Here is a 20,848-nt window from a genome sequence, read left to right on the forward strand (position 1 = left end):
AACGCATGGACTATGATGGGTCGGCTCTAGTACGGTACGATTAGGTACGAACAACATAATGAACGACGGCTAAATCGAACGAACTATTTAAGTCATTTTACAAAAATATACAATACTTTGATGCTTATAACATTTTCGAAGTTTAGGTGCAATAAGTAATATGAGATTTCGGCCTTTTTTTCACCTTATGGCCATGAATAAAAGATTTTTCCTACTTGATCTCGAAAACGTAATGAGGATATAATACAACTAAACAGTTTTTAAGAAAAGTTTTTTACATCCATCGTTTTTAAATACAGACTTTGTGGAATATCGCAGTGTCTGTGAAATGAATGTCTTATTTAGGAACGGTATGGCGTGTAAGTCACTGTTCCAAAATAAGTTCTAGGACAGACCTCAGTTCCACTGAGTGTAACATCCTTGCAACATATTCTTCAAAACTAAATTCTTACAATATTTCAGAAAATCCGAGCACGTAAAGCAAAATCCGACATCGCAACATGTACCTTATTACGTTGCAGTAGCTTTTCAAAAAGTATACACACCTTTTCCGATAGGTAGTCGTAGGGGGTTGTACTTGAAATTCCAAAGTTACCGTTCAAAGTAAAAAAAAAAAAAAAAAAAAAAAAAAAGAGAAACAGCAAAAGCTCGTGCAACCAAAGAAACTCGATGGATATTAAAAATAACGTGCGTCTAGAACGAAAAAAAACAACATGAATCGCGGAAAAACTTGGTATATACCCGTCCATAATTGAAGCAAGAAATGAATATAAGAAAAAAAAGGCCGCAGGCTGCACTCGACTCGTCGTCATATAGATGTGCAGGTACTCCGAATGGAAAGAAAGAAAGAAAGACACGAACCTCGTACGCTCTGAAGAGAAGGTAGAGCTCCCTCGGCTTGGCATCCATCGGCAGGCCACTGACGAACAGGGTGCGCACCTGAAAGCACAGAAAGCAAGAAGGGAAAATTAATTCGATTAATTAAGCTAATTGCCACCGACGCCAAAGAAATCGGCAAACTATAGGTGGGCTGAGGTGGGGAGAGAGGGTTGGTAATGTACCGATTGTCGAGATTAATAGAAGGGGGCGCTCGCTGTCCCCTCTCTTTTATCCCCCCGCGCATCTGCTGATAAATTCGTTCGACCTAACCAAGTTCCCTTCCCCCCCGCCCCCGCCCTTCCCGAGCCACGGACGTTTTCCTTTCGAAAACATCGTTCCACTCTCTTCAATGTGCGAGAGCTTTTGGTGGACGAGGAGCTTTTTTTCCTACGAAAATTCAGTTTAAACCCACATATAAGGTATCCGACTTGCGAAAGCGAGTGCAGATTTTTTCGTTCCGGGCGCCCACTCCCACCCCCCTCCCTGACACCCAACACCCATATACGTGCAGCTCGGTGCGCTCATCCCTGCTAATTAGAAGACACTTGGCCGTATCTCGGTTAATTTGTTAGCTCTCGCGTGAGCTCGCTCTCTCGCGCCCTCGAGTATAAGTACTTACGTAGACGACTGAGTTTTTTTTTTCTCCTCCTCCTCCTACTCCTCGCTCCGTGAAAAATAATAATACACCCCCTGTATTATAACTGTCACCTGGGAGCTTTCGTTTGAAATTGAGAACGAAGAGGCAATTGTGATCGCGTGCTATATATATATATATATATATATATATATATATATATATATCTCCCTTTTTTCCCGTATCCTTCGAGGTAAATGACCATGGAACGTATTATTATGACAATCTCACCCCTTTCGTATGATACCGTCACGTCCCTGAAACTTTGTCCTCCCGTCTTCATTGCCGCCACTGTCCCTCTTTGGCATTAAAACGAGGAGTCGAGAGGAATGACAAATAAAAAAAAAGGATAACTAAAAAAAACTCCCAAAAACCAGGAGAGCTCGTCGCGCGGTGGAGGACTTCCGGTTTATTATGTTGGGCGCCGAGCCGGGTTCTCGTGTGTTTTTCAAAGCCGGACACGCGCTGTGGGGGCTCGGGCGGAGAGCGGGTTACCGGAGCCGAGCTCCGCTTTATTTTTCACGCGCTCGGGACTACAGCATATACCCACTTCGTGTGCGTCTACATGTACACGCATATATGTGTTTTATACCCCGGAGGGAGGAGGGGAGGGACGGAAGCACGCTTGGCGATCGCCGGAAGTCGCCCTCCCTCTCGCGTTGCTCCTGACGTGTGTCCTCCTCCTGATGTTGCTGCTGTGTTGGGTGTACTTATGTGACGTGTGCGTGTGTACAATTGTAGCGTAGAGCTTGAGTCGGAGGGAGCGGGAGCGCCCCATTAATGTATACCGAGCGACTATTTCGCTCATCGCGCCTTTGTCTCAATCGACATATTTTAGTGATGTTTTTCCTTATTTTTTTTTTAATGCAAAAGTGAGTGATGGCACAACCTAATTGGACGGGCAAAGTTATAACAAATGCACGCAAAAAAAAAGGGAGACGCGAGGTACGCAGGGGGAGCGGAGCCTATTACTCCCTCGATCGAGCTTTGCCTTGTTTGTTTCCGCTGAGCTTGCGGTAAGAGCGTGTAAGATCGTTCACTCGTGTATGGGTAGCTGCAACATCGTCGCCTCGTGCATAACAGGTAAGACGAGCTTGCGTTGCGGCCGATGAGGTGCAGCTGCTGAAGTATGTATACAAGTGCTCTAATACTCGCTGCCGCGCTTGCGGGGGATTACACCGGGAGGCGATACCCAAGGCTTGTTTGGAAAATTCAAGGCCTTAACGACTACTTAATTGTTCGCTACTCCGCTTGGTTACATGTATGCACACGTAAACACACACACGTGTATGGTACGATACTCTTGAGTTTGAGTGTGTGGATGGGGGAGTTTTTGTAGTGTCTACTTCGGCGCCGGGAATATGATAATAACAACAATATTGTGTTCAATTGACGGTGTCGCGTTGGTAAGATACTTGTATCGTCTACAGTGGTAGTGTAACTTTAGCCGAGGATGAGGAGGTTTTCTGTTTCAATCTAATCACGTTTGAAGAGCACATAATATATCACGTACGATACGTGGAGTCTCAACGAAATCTGTAGAGATGGCTATTGTTTTTTTTTTTTGTTTTTTTTTTTTTTTTCTTATTTCCGTTTCATATCAAAAAATTGAGATGAAAAACACCAACCTCTCGCACTTTTGATATTACTTTTCGGAGCCTCGGTGGCGAAAAACTTTGTATGCCTCGATATCGCGAAAGGTCCAATTTCCTAAATGCCCTCGCGCCCCCGAATCTTTTTTCGCGCACTCGACTTTTATCGTACTTTTCGCTTTCATCTCGATCTATTTTAGCCAAAGGGGTACACTTTTTTTATTTTCTTGCTCGCTGCACGTCAACTTTGAAAAACGCCATAAACGTATCTCTGTATGAGTCCAGGGAGCGTTTCGCGTCGGTCCAAGGGCTACGTTGACGAACGAAAAAACGCTCACACGCGTATACATGTTTATGCGTACATAAAGAATAATAATAATAATGCATGGTTATTATCACTTGACGCATCGAGTGCCACACCTCGCGATGAGTACAAAGAGGGAAAACCATGCACGGTTCGGCCCAAACGATTTTGCGGTGGCGTGGCAGTCAAGCGCAGCGATGGCATGCCAAATTGTACTTAATTATGCTCGATTGCAAACTAATTGCAGTAGACCTCGAACTACAGTGACTGAATAAACTGCGACAACAACAAAAGTAGATAAGTGCAACTCGAAAGTGACACATACTCTTGTGCTTGTGTGTAACGAAAGAAGACTCCTGCATATAGGCGAGATGAGTAGAAGAAGAAGAAGAAGTGAAGAAGACAACATACATATAGGTGTAAGTATACTCGCGGGAAAGATTTAATTAACCCGCAGGAACGTGACACCTTGGTGAACAAATTGTACTTGTACGTACATAATTATGTTTGTTCGCATCAGCAAATGGGCGAAAGTTTGAGTTTTCTGTACATAAGAACTGACGAAATGTGCATCATGCACACACAGTGGTGCGATCCAAACGTTGTAACCCAAAACGTCATTATAATAATCATACACGGCCACAATGTGTATAGCTGTATATATCATACCGTACCGTGGGTGCTGCTCAGCAGCTTCTTTAATTGGGTACAATATCGTAAAAGCACCGCGGCTGGCTCAGCGCGCGCGTACACATACGTGCGCAAAAGTAAGTACAATGTGTTATGACGAAGATCCGCTCGGATCGGGCTGAAGCTATGTATTGCGCGATGGTGCAAGCCTTCGCGTTGGGAGCGCGTATACGTGTATACATGTTAACAGTGTATCATACACGAGCACTCGTGTGTGCTGAAATATATTGATGCATCTGTATACGTGAAACTTTGCGCGATATATAATGAATGTGGTACACCGAAGAGTCGGGGAAAATGGGGTAATAATTAGAAGCTCAAGAGTATATCATAGACGTATAAGGTATACGGTATGTAATGTAGGTTCGCTTTTCACGATGAATTAGTTACATCATTACCTACACACGCGCTGTGCGCCGCCGAGTGCCATCAATGCGCGCATAATATACGCTCTTGGATATCCCACGCCGACACGATTGTGCATACATACCTACATATATATTTATGTAGCACAGCCTGCACAGCTCGTCCGGACTATGTACGCTCGTGTGCGAGCGTTTCCGTGAAAAGTGTATACGTAACGCGTTGTTTGAAAAATAAATTTTAATGATGTGTTTTTGCAAAAAGAAAATTGAAAAACCTGTACGTGGTAACAAAATTCAATCGTTTAGCGGCTATCGCGATATATTTTTTACGGAATATTTAGCGATAAATAAATTACCATTAATAAGCACACAAAAGAACGATATTTTTATTTTATTTTATTTTTTTTTCCTTTGATAATCCAAAAGCTGATTTTTCGTGGAATAGCTTGCACTCGCGTATAAGGCATGTGAGCTTGTATGTAGTGGTATACACTTATTAAGTAGGTGTTGTACAGTGGGAGTGGAGAGTATAAAAAAAAAAAAGCAAACGGGCACTGGACAAACGAGGACGCGCGGAAGAGGCGTCAACGCGCTCGTGTGTTATACAATTGATTCGACCTCGTGCGATTTTATTATTGGTACCCACTGGTTGGGTGTGTGTGTGTGTATTTTATGTACTCGTTTCTCACCAATATGCATTTTAAAACAATTTATAGCATTTTTTTTATATCGAGTGTGTTTTGTTGGATTCCGCAGAGTTAATGTTCATTTCGTTTATGCATAAAATTGAATGTTGTATTGACTTTTCCGCAGGATTTTCTCGGCGTGCCTTACCAAACTTGGACTTTATCTACTTGCCAGTAGAAAACTGCGCATACTTTTTTTTTTTAGTACATAGGATAAAAATTTTTCTCCTGGAATAAAAGTTACATCATTTAAAATAGAAAATACCATTTGTTAGCATTCCATAAAATTATAGTTAAATATTTTACGAAAAAAATCAAAATTACTCGTATGCTATGAACATTAGATCATAAGCTTAAGAGTAGCAACATAAAAATTACGTGAAAAAGTGAAGAGACTGTATGTATACATAATTCGTTATGAATACTGAAATTGTAGGTTGGTACAATAATCCTTCAAAAAAAACATATAAATTGTATGTAATTTTGACAAGTAATTTATGTAATTTAATGTCGTACACGAAATATTGAACTTTTATGACCCTGTCTTTTAATAAATCATCTCTTCCGTAAAAAAAAAAATTCAGAAGACCATATACTTCCAAAAAAATATAGAAGCCTCGATTCGAATCCTTCCAACCGCAAAGTTGAACAAACAAACCGTCGTTCCCTCGACAGAAACTGACACTCAACCCGCAAAACAAACAGTCTCGTCGTGCACACACCTACCCATATCTATACCTCCAACAAAAGTACAAACAACAACAACAATCCAACTCAGAACATAATAGGTACACGACTATAGACCCACCCACCCGACAAAATGACAAGTAGAGCGCATAATATAACGTATAAGTATACAAATATGATGTACGAGAACATAAAATATGTGTATATTCTAGATGATGTCCGAGAAAGAGCATCTCGCTTGGCCCAGCACTCGAATTACCACCGTTTAGTCAATGCATACTTAACAGAGGTAATAGGGATTCCATACAAATCGGTCCCGCGATCGGTCAATGAAAATGGTTCGGTCGAAACAATCACGTACTCAGCCGCAATTCAGTAGCTTGCACGTGATGCAATATACACGCAGTTATATGTATATATGCGTTTACCTATAGGTGCCAAATTCATTCCTCATCTTTATTATATCTCGACGTATAGGTTATGTACACCACAAGACTCCAGCCAATAAGATTGAAAAACATGAATCACACTTTCTGTATATCTATATACATGACATTTTAACCTTCTGCTCACTGTCCACTACGTCCTAAAATAATATTCAGCCTACTCGCTTTGAGCGTAATATTATGAAATCGAGCTTCTGGCTCCATTCACTAGGTGGCCAACCCTTTAATGTCGCTTCTCTACAAGCATGTGGAAATCAATTCATAGTACTGTCCTTTTCTAATCACGACCAATCGTTCTCAAAGTGCCCAGTGGGGGACGCGATTTCGGAATTGCGCTCAAAGCGAATATGCTTTCGATCTAAAATTAAATATTGTTACAGTTAATTGGTGGCACAGTTAAATGATTCAAAAAATTCATTATTAATCATACCAACATTCTAAAAATACTTTTTTAATAAACATTTGAATTGAAATTTCAAACTGCCTCTCATTCTTCTCATTGGCTGGAGTATCTCCTCCCTGCTGCCCTCTCGGGTGCGAACTATGTCGGTTGGTCGCAATCCTCATAGCATAGCCACATATGTGTGTACCTAAACTACATGTCTATTCGTATATAATACTGGTGATTCCCCTCACAACTTTCGCCAATTTAGTAGTCCGAGGAATGTAGTTCAAAAACAATGTTAACGAGCCATCGAGTTTCCAATGGCGTGGTTCTATATGAAAAAACAACTTTTAAAAACTTGAAAGGTTCGCATCTCGAGAGGACGGTCACTAGTATTGAACCGCCGGGGGCTGCGCGCGGAGGACTCTGGGACGCTTTTTCGCAGAAACTTCTTGGCTACCTATTTCGTGCTCATGAAAATCGAGCGCCAAGTTATTCCCTCTGCAACTTTATGTATCCAAGTAGGTGCACGCGCTTTTGCCACGAGTCCCGCACAAAACCGTTTTTCGACACGCAGGTATCTCCGTTTCCGGGGTACGAGCCATTGGAACTTTTGCAAGTCATTTTCGTACACGTGAAACTACAACGTCGGCACGACTGCTCGACTAAAAAATGTATAACCACCCGGAGATAGGCTGTATTCGGCGGCTTGAACAAGTTTCACCGTGTGTGTGCTCACGTCTTTGGATTATTTCGAAATAATTTACAACCGTTTGGCTAAAATTGTGCGAACAGCTTTGTATTTGTACCACAACCTGATGGTTTTAAATCACTAAAATTTTTGTCGAAGGCAAATGTTTTACCGAGTATGTGGCCACAAAGCTGCGGATTGAACAAATTCATACACCTGAAAAATACTACTTTTTACCCGTACAAGAAAAATGCTTTTCACGCGTAATAGTGGAAAAAAAAATTTTTCAAGAACCCTCGAAATTAATTTTTCTTGCTATACCTCGAAAATTTAAACTCATTTGGCTAAAAAAAAAGGTATTTTTGTTTTACTATTTTTAATTACTTTTTTAAAAAACATCTTGATGTTTTTAAAGTTAAAGAAAAACATCGAAAAATGTAAAAAAAAAAAAAAAAAAATTCGATTTTTTGGCTATAAGTATATTGGCAACTTATATTTTTAAGCTTATGAAGGTAAAAGGTAGACCTCGAAAGGGAAGCCGAGAGAACGAACGGTGAAGTTACAATGTAGTAATTAAAGACACAAAAGATTGAGAATCAAGACTTGGTAAACAATATGCAAAATTTTGTATCGATAAAACTAGAAATGCCAGTGGTAGTCGAGAAGGCGTAAGTATTTGGTGAAAAAAAACACAGGACAATTACGGCAGAATAATATGGTACAGTGGCACCGTGAAAAGGTTCAAAAAGAAAATTTACGAAAAAAATGATGAAGCTGCCAGCGGGAGTTTTTATACATATGCACGGCCGAGTCGTACAGGACACCAATGTCAAGCGATCATTATCTTCGCCTATAGTCGCCAATGACAATATTTCGTCGTGCTATCGTCGTCGATTTGGCTATACATGCCTACATACGCGTATGTATTTATCGCTCGAAATATCCAATTAGTTTTCCGCTACATATCGAGGACACAGGTAAGCCCAACAATTCCCAGCCCCGAGTACAAACTGAATACACCTATACCATATATTATATATATGTACCGCATGTCTGGCTTGTGTATCGCTCGCGTTCGTCCCACGTCGTAACTATAGCAATGAATCCACGACAGGTACATCGGACACGACGAAAAATCGAAAAGAAGCAAAAAGGTTTTCGGTAACGATGAAAACGAGGCCGACGGACTCGATATTTACTTCAAACAAAAATGAAACGAAAGCCACGGACAAAGTAGTGCTTCATCATCGAGCTCCTACACGTGAAGCATCTTAAGGCCCCCTCACGAAAAAAAAAAAAAATTGAAATAAAAACAAAGCACTGGACAAAGCAGTTGTGGTCTCCTTTTTGGCTCTCGAGTCAAAGTGTAGGTACAAGGAAAAGCCGCCCTGACTTGTGTATATGCGAGCCACATACACACACACACGGAAGAGGGTGTGTATAGGAGCGAAGGGAGGGTCCCGTGGCACCAGCGACGCCAGCAAGTCTGCCCCGATGCTATACAATATGTGTACGATACAGCTGGCGGTGCGCGTATATATATACACGTCCGTGTAAGTAGAAGGCGTGCGCCGCCGCCACCGATCACTTATTCATGGCTCGGGAAACGATTCCTCCGAGCACTGCAGCTCCCCTCTGTTTTTTTCTTTTTTTTTTTTTTTTTTTTTTCACCACCGCTGCGTTTAGTTTCCCCCATTGTAACGCTCGCTATCTGTCCCTCCGTCTCAGCACCGAGCGCGTCTTTTTTGCGATACGGTATACACATACACACGTGCAGGGCTGTTTCCTGCTCCTTGGCAAGTGGTCTCCTCGTTCCTTGCGCAGATGTCTGAATTTTTCAGGGCATAAGCCCCGCTCCGGCCGGTGAGAGAGAAAATTGCCCGGATCCGCTTGCACTGCGCGAGCGAGGTTCCGCGAGAGGGGGAGAGCGAAGGACGAAGAAAAAACGAAAGTGGGTGCGTGCACAAAAAGTTTGCCGTGTGGGTGTTTTTTTTTTTTTTTTTTTTTTTCCCTTGCCCAAAAGTTTTATCGAGTCTTGCTGTAAGTTATACCTACGCGAATTTCAGAAAATGTGATGTATAGTTCAGCTTTATTACCGCTGTTGAATAACTACTTACGCTTGCGTGGATAACTACTTACTGTATTATAGGCCTTTGCGTTTAAACACGCCTATATCACATAGGAAATCCATCAGGTGGATGGATGCGTGTACATTTTTGTCTTTTTTCAAGAAGGAGAGTACGAGGTCTCAGAGACATGGAAATTCACGTGCGACATCATAATTACTCCCCACCCCCGAACTGCTATGAAAGGTGTAAAAACAATCGAGCTGTCTATATACACTGTAACGTAATTTTAAATACCCAAAACGCAACTGAAACATGCCGATTGCTTTTACAAAAAAAAAATAAAAAAAAAAATGGTCGTATTTTCTTTACGAATAGTTATTCGAATTACAATTTTTTTCTTTATTGATTCTGCCTATATACTTAGAAAGAACAATGAAGTGGAGAACCCGCGGGTAGGGGGGGAGTTTGGTGACGCTGGCTCGACACCCATAAGCAAAGCTACACGCGCGTCGAATCGTCCACATATGTATACCGATAAAACATAAGGGCTCGAAAACGCGATGATCCCCCCCCAAATTGGAAGCACATATATAAACGCGCGCGTACGTCGGATTACTCTGACGTGAAATCAAGAGCGCGACTGTGAATCGGCTAACTCGATTGTCACTCATTAGAAACCGGGCGGGCGCGTCGTGCCCCGAAATTTCCGTCCGTCTCCCATTCGTTACTTCTTTTTCCATACGTACACGCTCGCCGGTGATGGCCCGAGCCAGCTCTATTCTCACCCGGGACCCCCTTCTCCCCGCGTTATAAATCGACAATCAAATTTCACCGACCCTGCCGGATTCACTCTCTCTTGCTGGATTTGAGAGCTCGTTCACCCCTGTCTCTACGGTGCATATAGGTATATATTGTCACTTTTGTCGGATGAAAAGTATATAACTTTGGCTATTTTTAAAAACGCTTCGCGTGGTGTGTAGCCGCGGTTTTCAAAGTATTGATTTCCCGCGATTCGCCCCTAGCGCCGCGAGCGCTCGTTATTCATTTATGGTCTTGTATACCGATGACGTGTAACGCGCAGGGAATAGGCTGTTACGGTCAATAATATTGCACGCGTATCGTGAAAGGTGAGCATGTGTATAATACAATATGATAGGCAGTGCTCGACGTAAACTCCTGAGTTACGAAAGTACAGGGTCGTACCACACGTATATATCTTTGATATCGCGTATATGAAAACGTATGAATTTTCCCTTGTATATACAAATGGATACAGTCTTTTGTCTGCCGATGTAATGATTTTAAAGACGGAATGGGGAAAAACGCCGTAAGTTTTTTTTTTATGTCTCCCCACGTTCGGACGTTCCAACTTGTACAGGTAATTGTGTGTGACTGTCATTTCAACGAGTCATAGAGAAAACAAGTAAACCAAAGACACGAATCTACAGAAAAATAAAAACTCGTACATTGTTTTTCACCTTCCCCCCCCCCCCCGAGATGTACCCTCTTGCCCCTCACTCGCACATGTAATGACCTTACCATCTCCTGCTCGTTCTCCCTTTTTTTGTTCTCGGGCCTCTCGCATTGTAATCACCCCCAGATCTAAGACACGGGCGCGCACGCGTGGAGCTAGCGATGGGCATACAAAATGCGCTCAAGCCTATACACACACGCGTGATTTTATGCCCTCCGAAGCGTTGCGCGTGCTTTTTTCCTCAAAGAGCCAACGAACGAGATGGCGATAGGGACGGACCCTGCGTAAAGACGAGAGCGAGAGAGATGATCTCTTTACGCGTATGAACCAACCCACTGTATACTGCCGGCCGGCCGGAAACTTGTACGAGCGTATAGATACACACACACGCGCGCGTACAGCTCGAGGCTGCGCTACAGTGTATACACCGTCGTATACGTGGGTGCAATCGCAATGCGTAAGATTACCTACGTAGGTATAAATATGTTTATTGTACGCGCCCACGCGCGTGTCCATTTAAACGAAGGGAGCTCCGTATATAGCTCGGTGTATTATTATATATACACAACGCGTGCACTCGTTACGGCTCTTTCGGCGTTTTACCGCCGGGTTCCTCCACCCCCTGAAACGTATACATTTACTTGCACAGTGTGTTTTTCCACCGGCGGGGATATTGATTAGAGGCTATGGCTCCCTGGGGAAGGGGTCCGAGGGCAAGTTTTACTTTTCACCGGCGGCGCTCGAGCGTCAAAACTTTCGCGCTGCGAGTGCATACCATATTTTTATACTCGCTTCGAAAGTTGTATATACGCCGCGGTTACGGTACATACCACGTATATATACATATATGTGGCGTGTTCCAAAGAGAACAGGAAATAAAGTACAGAGAGGAGAGTGAGCGGCCTATAGCCTATACTGCATAATGCATGTGCGAGCGTTCGCGGAAATGGTAAATGGCACGGTTGGTTTAATAAGTTAACGATCCGTCGATACGTACGTGGCGAGCGCGTGGCGCCCGAGTATCTTTTTTTTTTCTTTCCCGAGCCTCCTCGCGAGCTTGATATCGTATATGGTATATATAAAACACACAGCTGAGGTTTGAGTTTTCATGCCCCGGTGGGTTGATGCGGTGGGCGTTTTATCTTTTTTCCTTTACTACTGTATGCGGTATATAGGTGATTCCAAAGTGCTGTGAGGAGAAGCTTATAGTTGCAAGCTCATTTTGAAGTGAATCACGCCATCAAAGTGTAAAAATGTATGTATGATGCACCTTCGCACACCTGGGCAACGACTCTGTCCAACAAATGGTTTTCTTTTGACGCGGGTACGTAACGAAGAAATGGGAGTTTTCGTGGCATTTTCGATCGTGTGACTGGAAAAAGGAAACTGGCTCGCGTGAAAAGTGCTCAAACGTACATCCTGTGCTCTGATTTTACAATTTCTCCCTTTTGCTTTCTCAAGTGCTTGCGTAGTCAAGGCTTATGGTCAAAGTTGACTTCGATTGGGCGTTTCAAGGCTGGATTTGTTTATTTCAGCACGAAATTACCCAACGATTCTCACATGTGTTACTTTAATTTGAATGACGGGATACTTTCTGAAAATTTAAATTCTTGCTCTGAGAAAAAACTTCTTAGGATCAAGAAAATATTCACTAGTTTAGTTCCGAGTGAATAGTATCTTGAAATGAGACAATGATTGTATCACTTTTTAAAACAATATTCTCACAATCAGTGTAAAAAAACTATTATCCTGTTTCAAGAGAACACGTGCTTGATTATACTTACCGTTCTATAGTGAATATTTTTCCGATTTTGTTTGCATCTGTATAAATATGCACATGTCACTACTAAGTAGAAGAAAAGATTCAACCGCATGATTCCGCTCGATGGAGTACGCAAAATTAATCACGCAAACAAAAGCCCGTGGAACATCAAACGCTCGGCTAATGGGTGTACCTACACCCGCAAAAACCCGCCCCCGTAAACAAACGACTAGAATATCGAAGCATTAGCCTCGCAGGGGTCGTTCCGCACCGGAGCGAAAGGGCGCGAAAGGGAAGGACTGGCTCAGCAGGAGCTGAAAAAAACACACGTCCGCGAAAAGACCATCGCTGCACAAGAACGCGTCCGCACCCACGATTTCGCGCACATACGCGTCGGTCTGTTAATTGCGGGTGTATATAAAAAAAAAAAAACTCCCCACGATATACATGTGCGTGCGCGCATTGTGCACACTGAGTGAAACAACAATAGATATAGGTGCATGGCGTACAACATAATATACGTACACGAGGGTATAATATACGGAGCATACTATATACGTAGTGGCGACCCTCCTTTACTGCACGTGCCTTTTTGGAAGAGGCTTTCCCCCTATTTTTTCTACCGTACCCTCCCTCTGGCGTGCGTGCACCCATTCCGTAACCATATATACGCGTTGTGTACCCATGTATGCGTACAACATATTATGCGAATAATAACAATATAATGTAACAGACTCTGCAATTTTACGATATATATTCGTATGCAACTGTATACCTGTATGGATAACGCAACGGATTATCTCAACTGTATGTTATACGTGGGCTCAACATAACGCACGTATACTTAATCCGGTTTTCTCGGTGGTCAAGTGGAGCTCACAGCTCGTGTCGTTAGGTACACACTGCAGATATGGAAGCGTGTGTATTATATAGCGATGATCCGCGCGGGACGGCCTCTTTTTGCGGGCATCGCGATCTCCGGGCGCAACGACGCGAGTCGCCTTCGCTCGTCCGCTTCGCGTAAGTTCGCGAGCGCCCAAGTACACAGCGAAACGGGAACTTGAGCGGGAGAGTTTGTTCGCTCGAGTATGTTAGTGCAAAGTACAACTGCACGTGGGTGCGAATGAGAACGCATATGAGAGCTTATACCTATATGCCGTGGGTTGCGGAACTATTTTTAAAGGTATTTTTTTTTACAGAAATGCCAAGATTTGAGGTGCCCCTCCTACGGGCTTGCAGCCTATTGTAATCTCATTTCTATACTGTTCGTTTTTACACGCACAAAATACAGTGATTTTCGTACCGCATATAGGCTTGTATGCATGGTGCTAGCACGGTAATATTAATTCTTTCGTTTTATATGTTCCATTTGCAATAATTTTGAAATCATTTGGCGTGCTTGTATTATGTACATTGATGTGTAATACGTAACCATAAAGTTCACTGTTTGTTGTATTGTATAAACTATTTAATTTTTTTTTGTTCCCGTGAACCAAAAATTGTAAAAATTTTTCCGGTGATGACAAAGAAATGTAGAAAATCGACTTGTACTAAACCAGCCTAACCGATTCAATCGGTCTTTTTTATAAAAAATCAACACTGCATAGCCATTTTCTTTTAAAAAAGTTTTCAATCCATTTTACAAACTCGGAAAAGATTTTACCAACGCTGAACTTCGTCCAAACCCATACTGATGGTATGCCGCTTTGTTTGCTCCTCTTCAAATACACGCTCGGATAAGCTTTTGCTCGTTCAAAGAGATCGGATTTTAACAGCCGCGGTTCAATACGGGCGATAAGAGTCTGTTTTGTTCTTAAATTATAAAAACCCCGGCAAAGGGCGCGCTCTCTTGCAATGCATTGCCTACGTATATACATATATGCTTGCATGTACACGCTCAGCGACCTTTGATGCCGACCGCACCCGAGAAACAAAGCATATTTCTCCTTTCAATGACCCATGCACTTGTGCTGCTATTGAGTTATTACTATGGCGTTACACCAGCTAACTTGGGCTCGCACTTTTAGTTTAGTCGAATGCTAAATCCTTACAAAATCCATGAGGTTGGATTGCACAATTGCAAGACAGAACACGAGGCGATCCCTCGGACAACAATTTTGTTTGTTCCGCCCCTACAAAGTGGACAAGCCACAACTTTGGCCATCAAAGCCACCACCTCATTTTACGCAGAACATCCGCGCAGAAGCAAGTGTATACCTATACGCTGAACTACAAGCCCTGCATCCTTAAACCCCCGGGCCCGTTGATCTCCCAAACGCCAACCCCGATGAATTATTCGCTCGTGTACATACGCGTACACGGACATCCATGGGCACCTATTATAGCTGCGCCCTTCCGGCACCGGCAACATCCACCCATCCATAAATCTCCAAACTAAACTTGATCGATGCCACTTCGATGCATACATACGCATGACTCGCGACGGTAATAACGCGTGTTGACGATGACGCGAGCCGATGTTGCGAGATGATCTTGCGCCACGTATATAGGTACGCCCACGCCTGCAGTCGCGTGGAACAGTAGCAACGTTTATACGTAATGATAATATACCGCGATGCAGCAGTTGAAGCTGTAGGTATACGAAGTAAAAGGTGATGGCAGTGCTACGGGGCGATCGGCACCAAGGAAAGAGCGCTAAGACGGAGAAGAAGAACAAGGAGGCATCAGAGAAGGAGGAGGAGAAGAGTGACGGGAGGTGGATCAGGGTCATTGAACTCGAGTAAACAGCCGCTGCAGGCAGCAGCAACGGAGCTGTGACGCTGCATCAGCCTCTGTGTATACGTAACACACACAACACTCTGCTGCATCTCCTACTTTGCCTTCGCCGTCTTATTCTATGTACATTATCTGCTATACACTCGCCGTGTCGCTCTCTTGTACAAAAGTGACGCGCGGATGAGTCACTCTTGAAATTGCCCTTCTGCCCTTCCTCTCCCCCCCCTGCTTTACCCTATCCGGATGGACAATGCCTTCTATTGCTTCTTCTTCTTTTATTTCTTCCCTCGCTTCGAACGGTATTGACTCTTACGCGAGCGGTACAAAAACGCTCCCTCGATCCTTCCGTTTCCGTTTTCCTATAAATTTATACTTATCGAGTGTTGACCACGGTTACAGGTTACGGTTCACCTGTTTTATCTTTTTTTTTTTTTATCATTCGGATGCAGTGACGGAAAACGGATGCACTTTTCATTCTGCTCGGGAGTCCTGCGCGTATAGGGACTTTTTGCCTAGCGACTATTTTGTCATTCTAGGGATTTTAGGGAATCCCCCTTCTCCGTGAAACCGTACAAGCGACGCCGGCTGCCTGAACTACTCGAAGCTCGATTTTCCAGCCAAACAATTTCAAGTCTCGTACACAAGCCGGGTTGACGATGAAATCAAGGATAAAACAATAAAAGTTGAGCCAAGTCGTCGCGAACAGGTGTCGTAAAATTTATCTTCCGGAGAAACGGGAGCGGGCAAAAACACCGTGTACTTATGTAGGTGCACTCGGCTATGGAAACAGGAGCAGGTAGCTGATCTCCCGATCGACGCGGCTGCCATGCATTTTTCACCATACCCGCTCGAGAGCGCAACTTGCGGACTGAAATATTTACAACGGACGGGGCATGCACACGTGCCACCGTGTCCTAGGTATATGTGTATATGTATGGTGCAGGCGCACACTCGCCGGCTGGCGTCCCGACAGAATTGCCCCGTTCCACCTTTGTTCCCCTCTGCACACTATATGCACACGTACATCCTATATATACATATACACTGCAGCTGCTGTTACTGCAAGCGCGGACACATTCGATTTTCCAAGCGGGAGAAATTATTCACGTCCGCCACTGCTACGCATGGCAGCCCGTTGGGGCGGTCGAGGAGAAGGGGTGGTGATGGCAGAAGAGCCCTTTTCAAGTTTGGCTCTCCAAGTAATTAGCCCGACGTCGCCGTCGTCGTGAAGCCGGGGCAGCACTGCCGGGTGGCTTTGAGCACACGGTCTCTCCACGGACTGTGCGGAGCTAGGGGTTTTTCTTTACGACCCATTGGAATTCTGCCCACCGCGTAAAGTGGCCTGCTCCGTTTCGTAACGTGGTCAAAGTGACTTTTTTTTTTTTTTTTTTTTTCATCTGACGTACTCTTTGCGCGAGGATGAAGTTTGTCGAGTCGCTAGAGCGGATGGAAAAGTAATTGATGGTATACATGCGTTTTTGCGTAACCTTTTTTTTTTAGGAGCCGAGGGGACATTTATTTTTTACTTTTCGACTGCTGCGATGCTGCGATTGAGAAATTCACGGCGTCATCGTGACTCTCGAATTTATTAACGTTCTCCATTGTACTTAGTTGCGCAGATCAACATAGTGGGGGAAATAGTATTGATAAGTTGATGATTGCTTCCGAGTAAGAAATGACATTTGATGAATATTTCAACTTGACATTTCCATTACCTGTAGCTGTGAAATACTCCATTAAAACTGGCAAATTGTTCACCTGTAGAAAAAATTATGGATTCGGAGAATAAGGTGTAAGGGGGATTCAAGTGAGGACTTGTGCAAGAGACTACGCCGAGGGCTACGATACATGAAACGTGATCGTTTCCATCTGACAATATTGTTTTTGTGCACAAACATGTAGAAAAAGTTGATAAGCTCCTTTCAAATTTTTTTCCCGATTTTTCCATTTATATAGTTATTATTCGGTACGGGCACAATTTTGAAATAGCGCCCTCGTAAAATTTTACAGCTATTGGTTAACCTTAGTGGAATATCGATATATGTATATACAAACGTTTAGGAATGTACACCATATACATGCAAATGTATTGATCCTTTGCTCATAGGCCAACACATGGTAGTCAAATCTCACGGTGAGGGCGCTATTCGATAATAATTGTAAACTGCAAACTGGTCAAAAAACGGTGAAATACGGAAAAGATGTATAAAATGGTATTATATAGTTATATGTAAACAATTCAAGTTTCAGCGTCTCAAAGTATTAAAATTATTCTTACACGATTAAACGCGTGATAGCCTCAAACTTCACTAGGATTAATGCATGAAGTAGGCTGAAAAGATACCTTTTACCCAGCACATTACATGTGTGGATATTGAGTGCAATGACTTTTTCTTTGGACAGCTCAACGAAGAGAGAAAAGTCTATAGCCCGGTGAACCGATGACAAAAGACATCGAGTGGAGGAGGTACATCTCGTGCTATTTCGAGCGGAAAATGTTTTTTTTTCCCTCGCTGAAAAATCAGGTGTATACGGGAAAACAATGGTTCCCGTTGCCCGAGGCTGTTTTTTCATCGTGCCCCACACACTATACACATACACCCAGAGCGGTGTTGGTTCGAGTCCCTCTATCACGCGTTTAAAGGGTGATTGTGTTAGCCGAAATTGTTCTGGCTAATGCAAGCTGTTGCGTCGTAAAGATTCATTGTGCTATTGTGCGTGTGTGCGAGAGAATATACATGGCCCAGTGATGGGGCAGGGGAGAGAGGTGTGGGTAACAAAAGTTGGCCGGATTATCCGGAGCGCCTGACGAGTTGGCGAGTAGTTGTAACGACAGAGCAGTCTCCCTCCTTTCTATCCGGCAGCGCGTTTCCCTTCGATTTTGTTTGTTAATTGAAATTTAACGATCTCTTTCTCTCCCTCTCTCTCTCTCGCGTTTTAATTACAACATGAAAACGGGGTACAAACGGCTTCTGTGATGATAACGCGCAATTGGAGCGTTTCGGTAAAATGTAATGGAAATGCAACTTTTAATAACAAGCGTAATGGGAACGGGAGGGATCGCAGAGAACATGCACAAACGGGGAAAAAAGAGTTTACAGAATGTTTTCCGTTAAAAGTACGGTGAAATCGCTTGTACCGAGCCAATCGTAAAAAATGATTCCCACATAAATCACAATGACGCTCCATGTTCTGAGCCAATATAACTCTTACTGTATAGCACTTAAAGGTAATTTTTCTCATTGTGCAAAATTTTAGATAACAAAGGGTTTATATGAATTTTCGTTGGATTCCAATAGGACTACTGTTTCAGCTTAGAAATCGTTATAAAAGTATCCTGAATGTTTTTTCTAATGACTCGTGTTCTATTTTTTGTTATGGATCACAAAAAGGCTTATAGTAAATTAAATCGCCAAATGACATAAATCTACCATGATTTTTCTTACAGTTCAGCATTTAACTAACTGTTTGCAATCGTTAAAAAATTCAAGCCACTTGAAAACGCTTTCCGTGTTTTCAAGTCTGACAGCGATGTAATGAGAGTAAATTTTATTTCCAACCTAATAATATTAATTCAGAACAAGAAATTGTGGTTATTAGGAATTCTTAAGGAACTTTTAGCTCTTCCTGTTGGATATGCTCTACGCCTGAGGATGAGTCGGATGAAAACGAAAAAATCAATGTAAAACTTAGAAAATGAGATTTTCATGGTATCCCGAGTCATCTTTGATTATTTTCTTTAGTATTTTTTAACAGCCCCTTTTGTAAGTAAACAAATATTGGAGTTAAACTCCATGCCACACATTATTATGAGAGTTCACCTTAATTACTTTTCATCAACAAGAACAACAGATTTGTGAAAAAAAAAAAAAACATAATGGATGAATTATTTCTGGATTTAGTCAGCAAAATTTTATGGCTCGTTACAATGCATTTCCATCAAAAACGATTTTCTAAAAGATAAATGGTAAACTTGCCGCCAATAGTGCAAACGAAATTATCTTTTTATTTTACATCTACGAAAATTGTTGCGGCTGGTTTATAATTTATTGTTTGGCTCTAGGGCCAAAAATGCCTAAAACTCTCGTTGAAAATTTTAGGGCTACTTTTTAGTTCAAAAATCCGCAACGCTAGATGGCGCTAATCAAATAAATTGTTACTGATACTTACAGAAGAGCCATTTTATTAATTATAAACCAGCCGCAACTAATCTTGTAAATATTAAACAAAAAGATAACTTTGATTGTACTGTTTGCGGTAAGTTAACAATTTATCTTTTTTCCGAAAATCTACCTCCAAAAGTGTAAATATGTAGGAGGTCGATCACTCAAAAGTGCGCAGCACAATGGTATTTTTAAAAAATGTATACTTTCATAAATAGGTACTACTTGATGTGATAACTGTTTCTTGAAACACGGCTAAAATATAAAATAATAAATAGGCCTCACCACGTGATCTAGACATATTTTAAGAAAAAACGTGAAATTTGTTAATCCAAGTAAAAATCAAAGTTTTTGCGCCTAAGAAAATATATTTATATTGGTACCTACGAGGTTGTATCAAAGTTATTGTTGATTCTGTTAATTTCAAGTAATATTTTTATACTTTGGTGTAAAATATTTTGCCTTTACTCAAAAAAACCCAACTTGTAGCGATTAATTTATAACTTATGTGTGTTTTATAACCACACTTGTTTTCTTGGATGACAAATGGATTGATTGTACGTTTGTATATTAAAGCATATATATTTTTGTTATTAGTACAACAGTCACTGTACCAAATTATACGAAAAATTAAATAGCACAGCATGAAATTTTTATCAGATGTGAAACAAAAACCAAAATCATAAGTAAAGTGGTGTAAAATTTATTTAAAAAAAATATATACATATATAAATATTAGACTGTTACAGGATACGTATTCATGACAAACTGTATCGATTGTAGAACTTAATTGGTTTTAAAATTTTGCAAAGACTACTTGTGTTACTAAAGATGTACATCATTTTGGAGCAAAAAACAAATTGCACCAAATCTTACATGTAACGACATACTTTTCAAAGAGTCTTACAATACAATTCAATTATATGACATAGAAAATCACATATTCTGTTTTACAAAAAAAAATATATACATATATTAAGTACATCGATCTGTACCGATTTAGTTCTCTTATATTTACATACTATACAAGTCACGCACAACGGGTAAAACATAAAATGTCCATTTTTGGCAACGTGGTCAACAATATTGGGAGACCACTGCCTTGAAAATATCAAAAAAAATCGGATTCTGGGTCGACATTAAATCTACAAAATCCGGCCTATTGATGGTATTCTTCGCATTAGTCGCGATAAACCGAAGAGCCCTGTGCCTCAACCTGTCGACGTCGTGTCTATCCGCGAGGACCATGTACTCGACAACGTTGTCGGCGCTCACTTTTTTCACG

At 42.0% G+C, this 20,848-nt stretch overlaps 1 protein-coding gene across 3 annotated transcripts in view; it reads right to left on the minus strand.

Moving 5' to 3' along the window:
- Positions 1 to 20,848, minus strand: part of LOC106641553 (protein couch potato) — a 95,875-nt gene that overhangs the window by 32,096 nt on the left and 42,931 nt on the right. For all 3 annotated transcript variants that reach the window (XM_089597819.1, XM_089597820.1, XM_089597818.1), the window contains exon 2: positions 862 to 939. In XM_089597819.1, the coding sequence (XP_089453945.1) occupies positions 862 to 939 (78 nt within the window). The remainder of the gene's footprint in view (positions 1 to 861; positions 940 to 20,848) is intronic.

This window comes from Copidosoma floridanum, unplaced genomic scaffold, assembly GCF_036245765.1.
Source record: "Copidosoma floridanum isolate Cflo_tuat_1 unplaced genomic scaffold, Cflo_Japanese_pri ptg000040l, whole genome shotgun sequence".
Classification (NCBI taxonomy): domain Eukaryota; kingdom Metazoa; phylum Arthropoda; class Insecta; order Hymenoptera; family Encyrtidae; genus Copidosoma; species Copidosoma floridanum.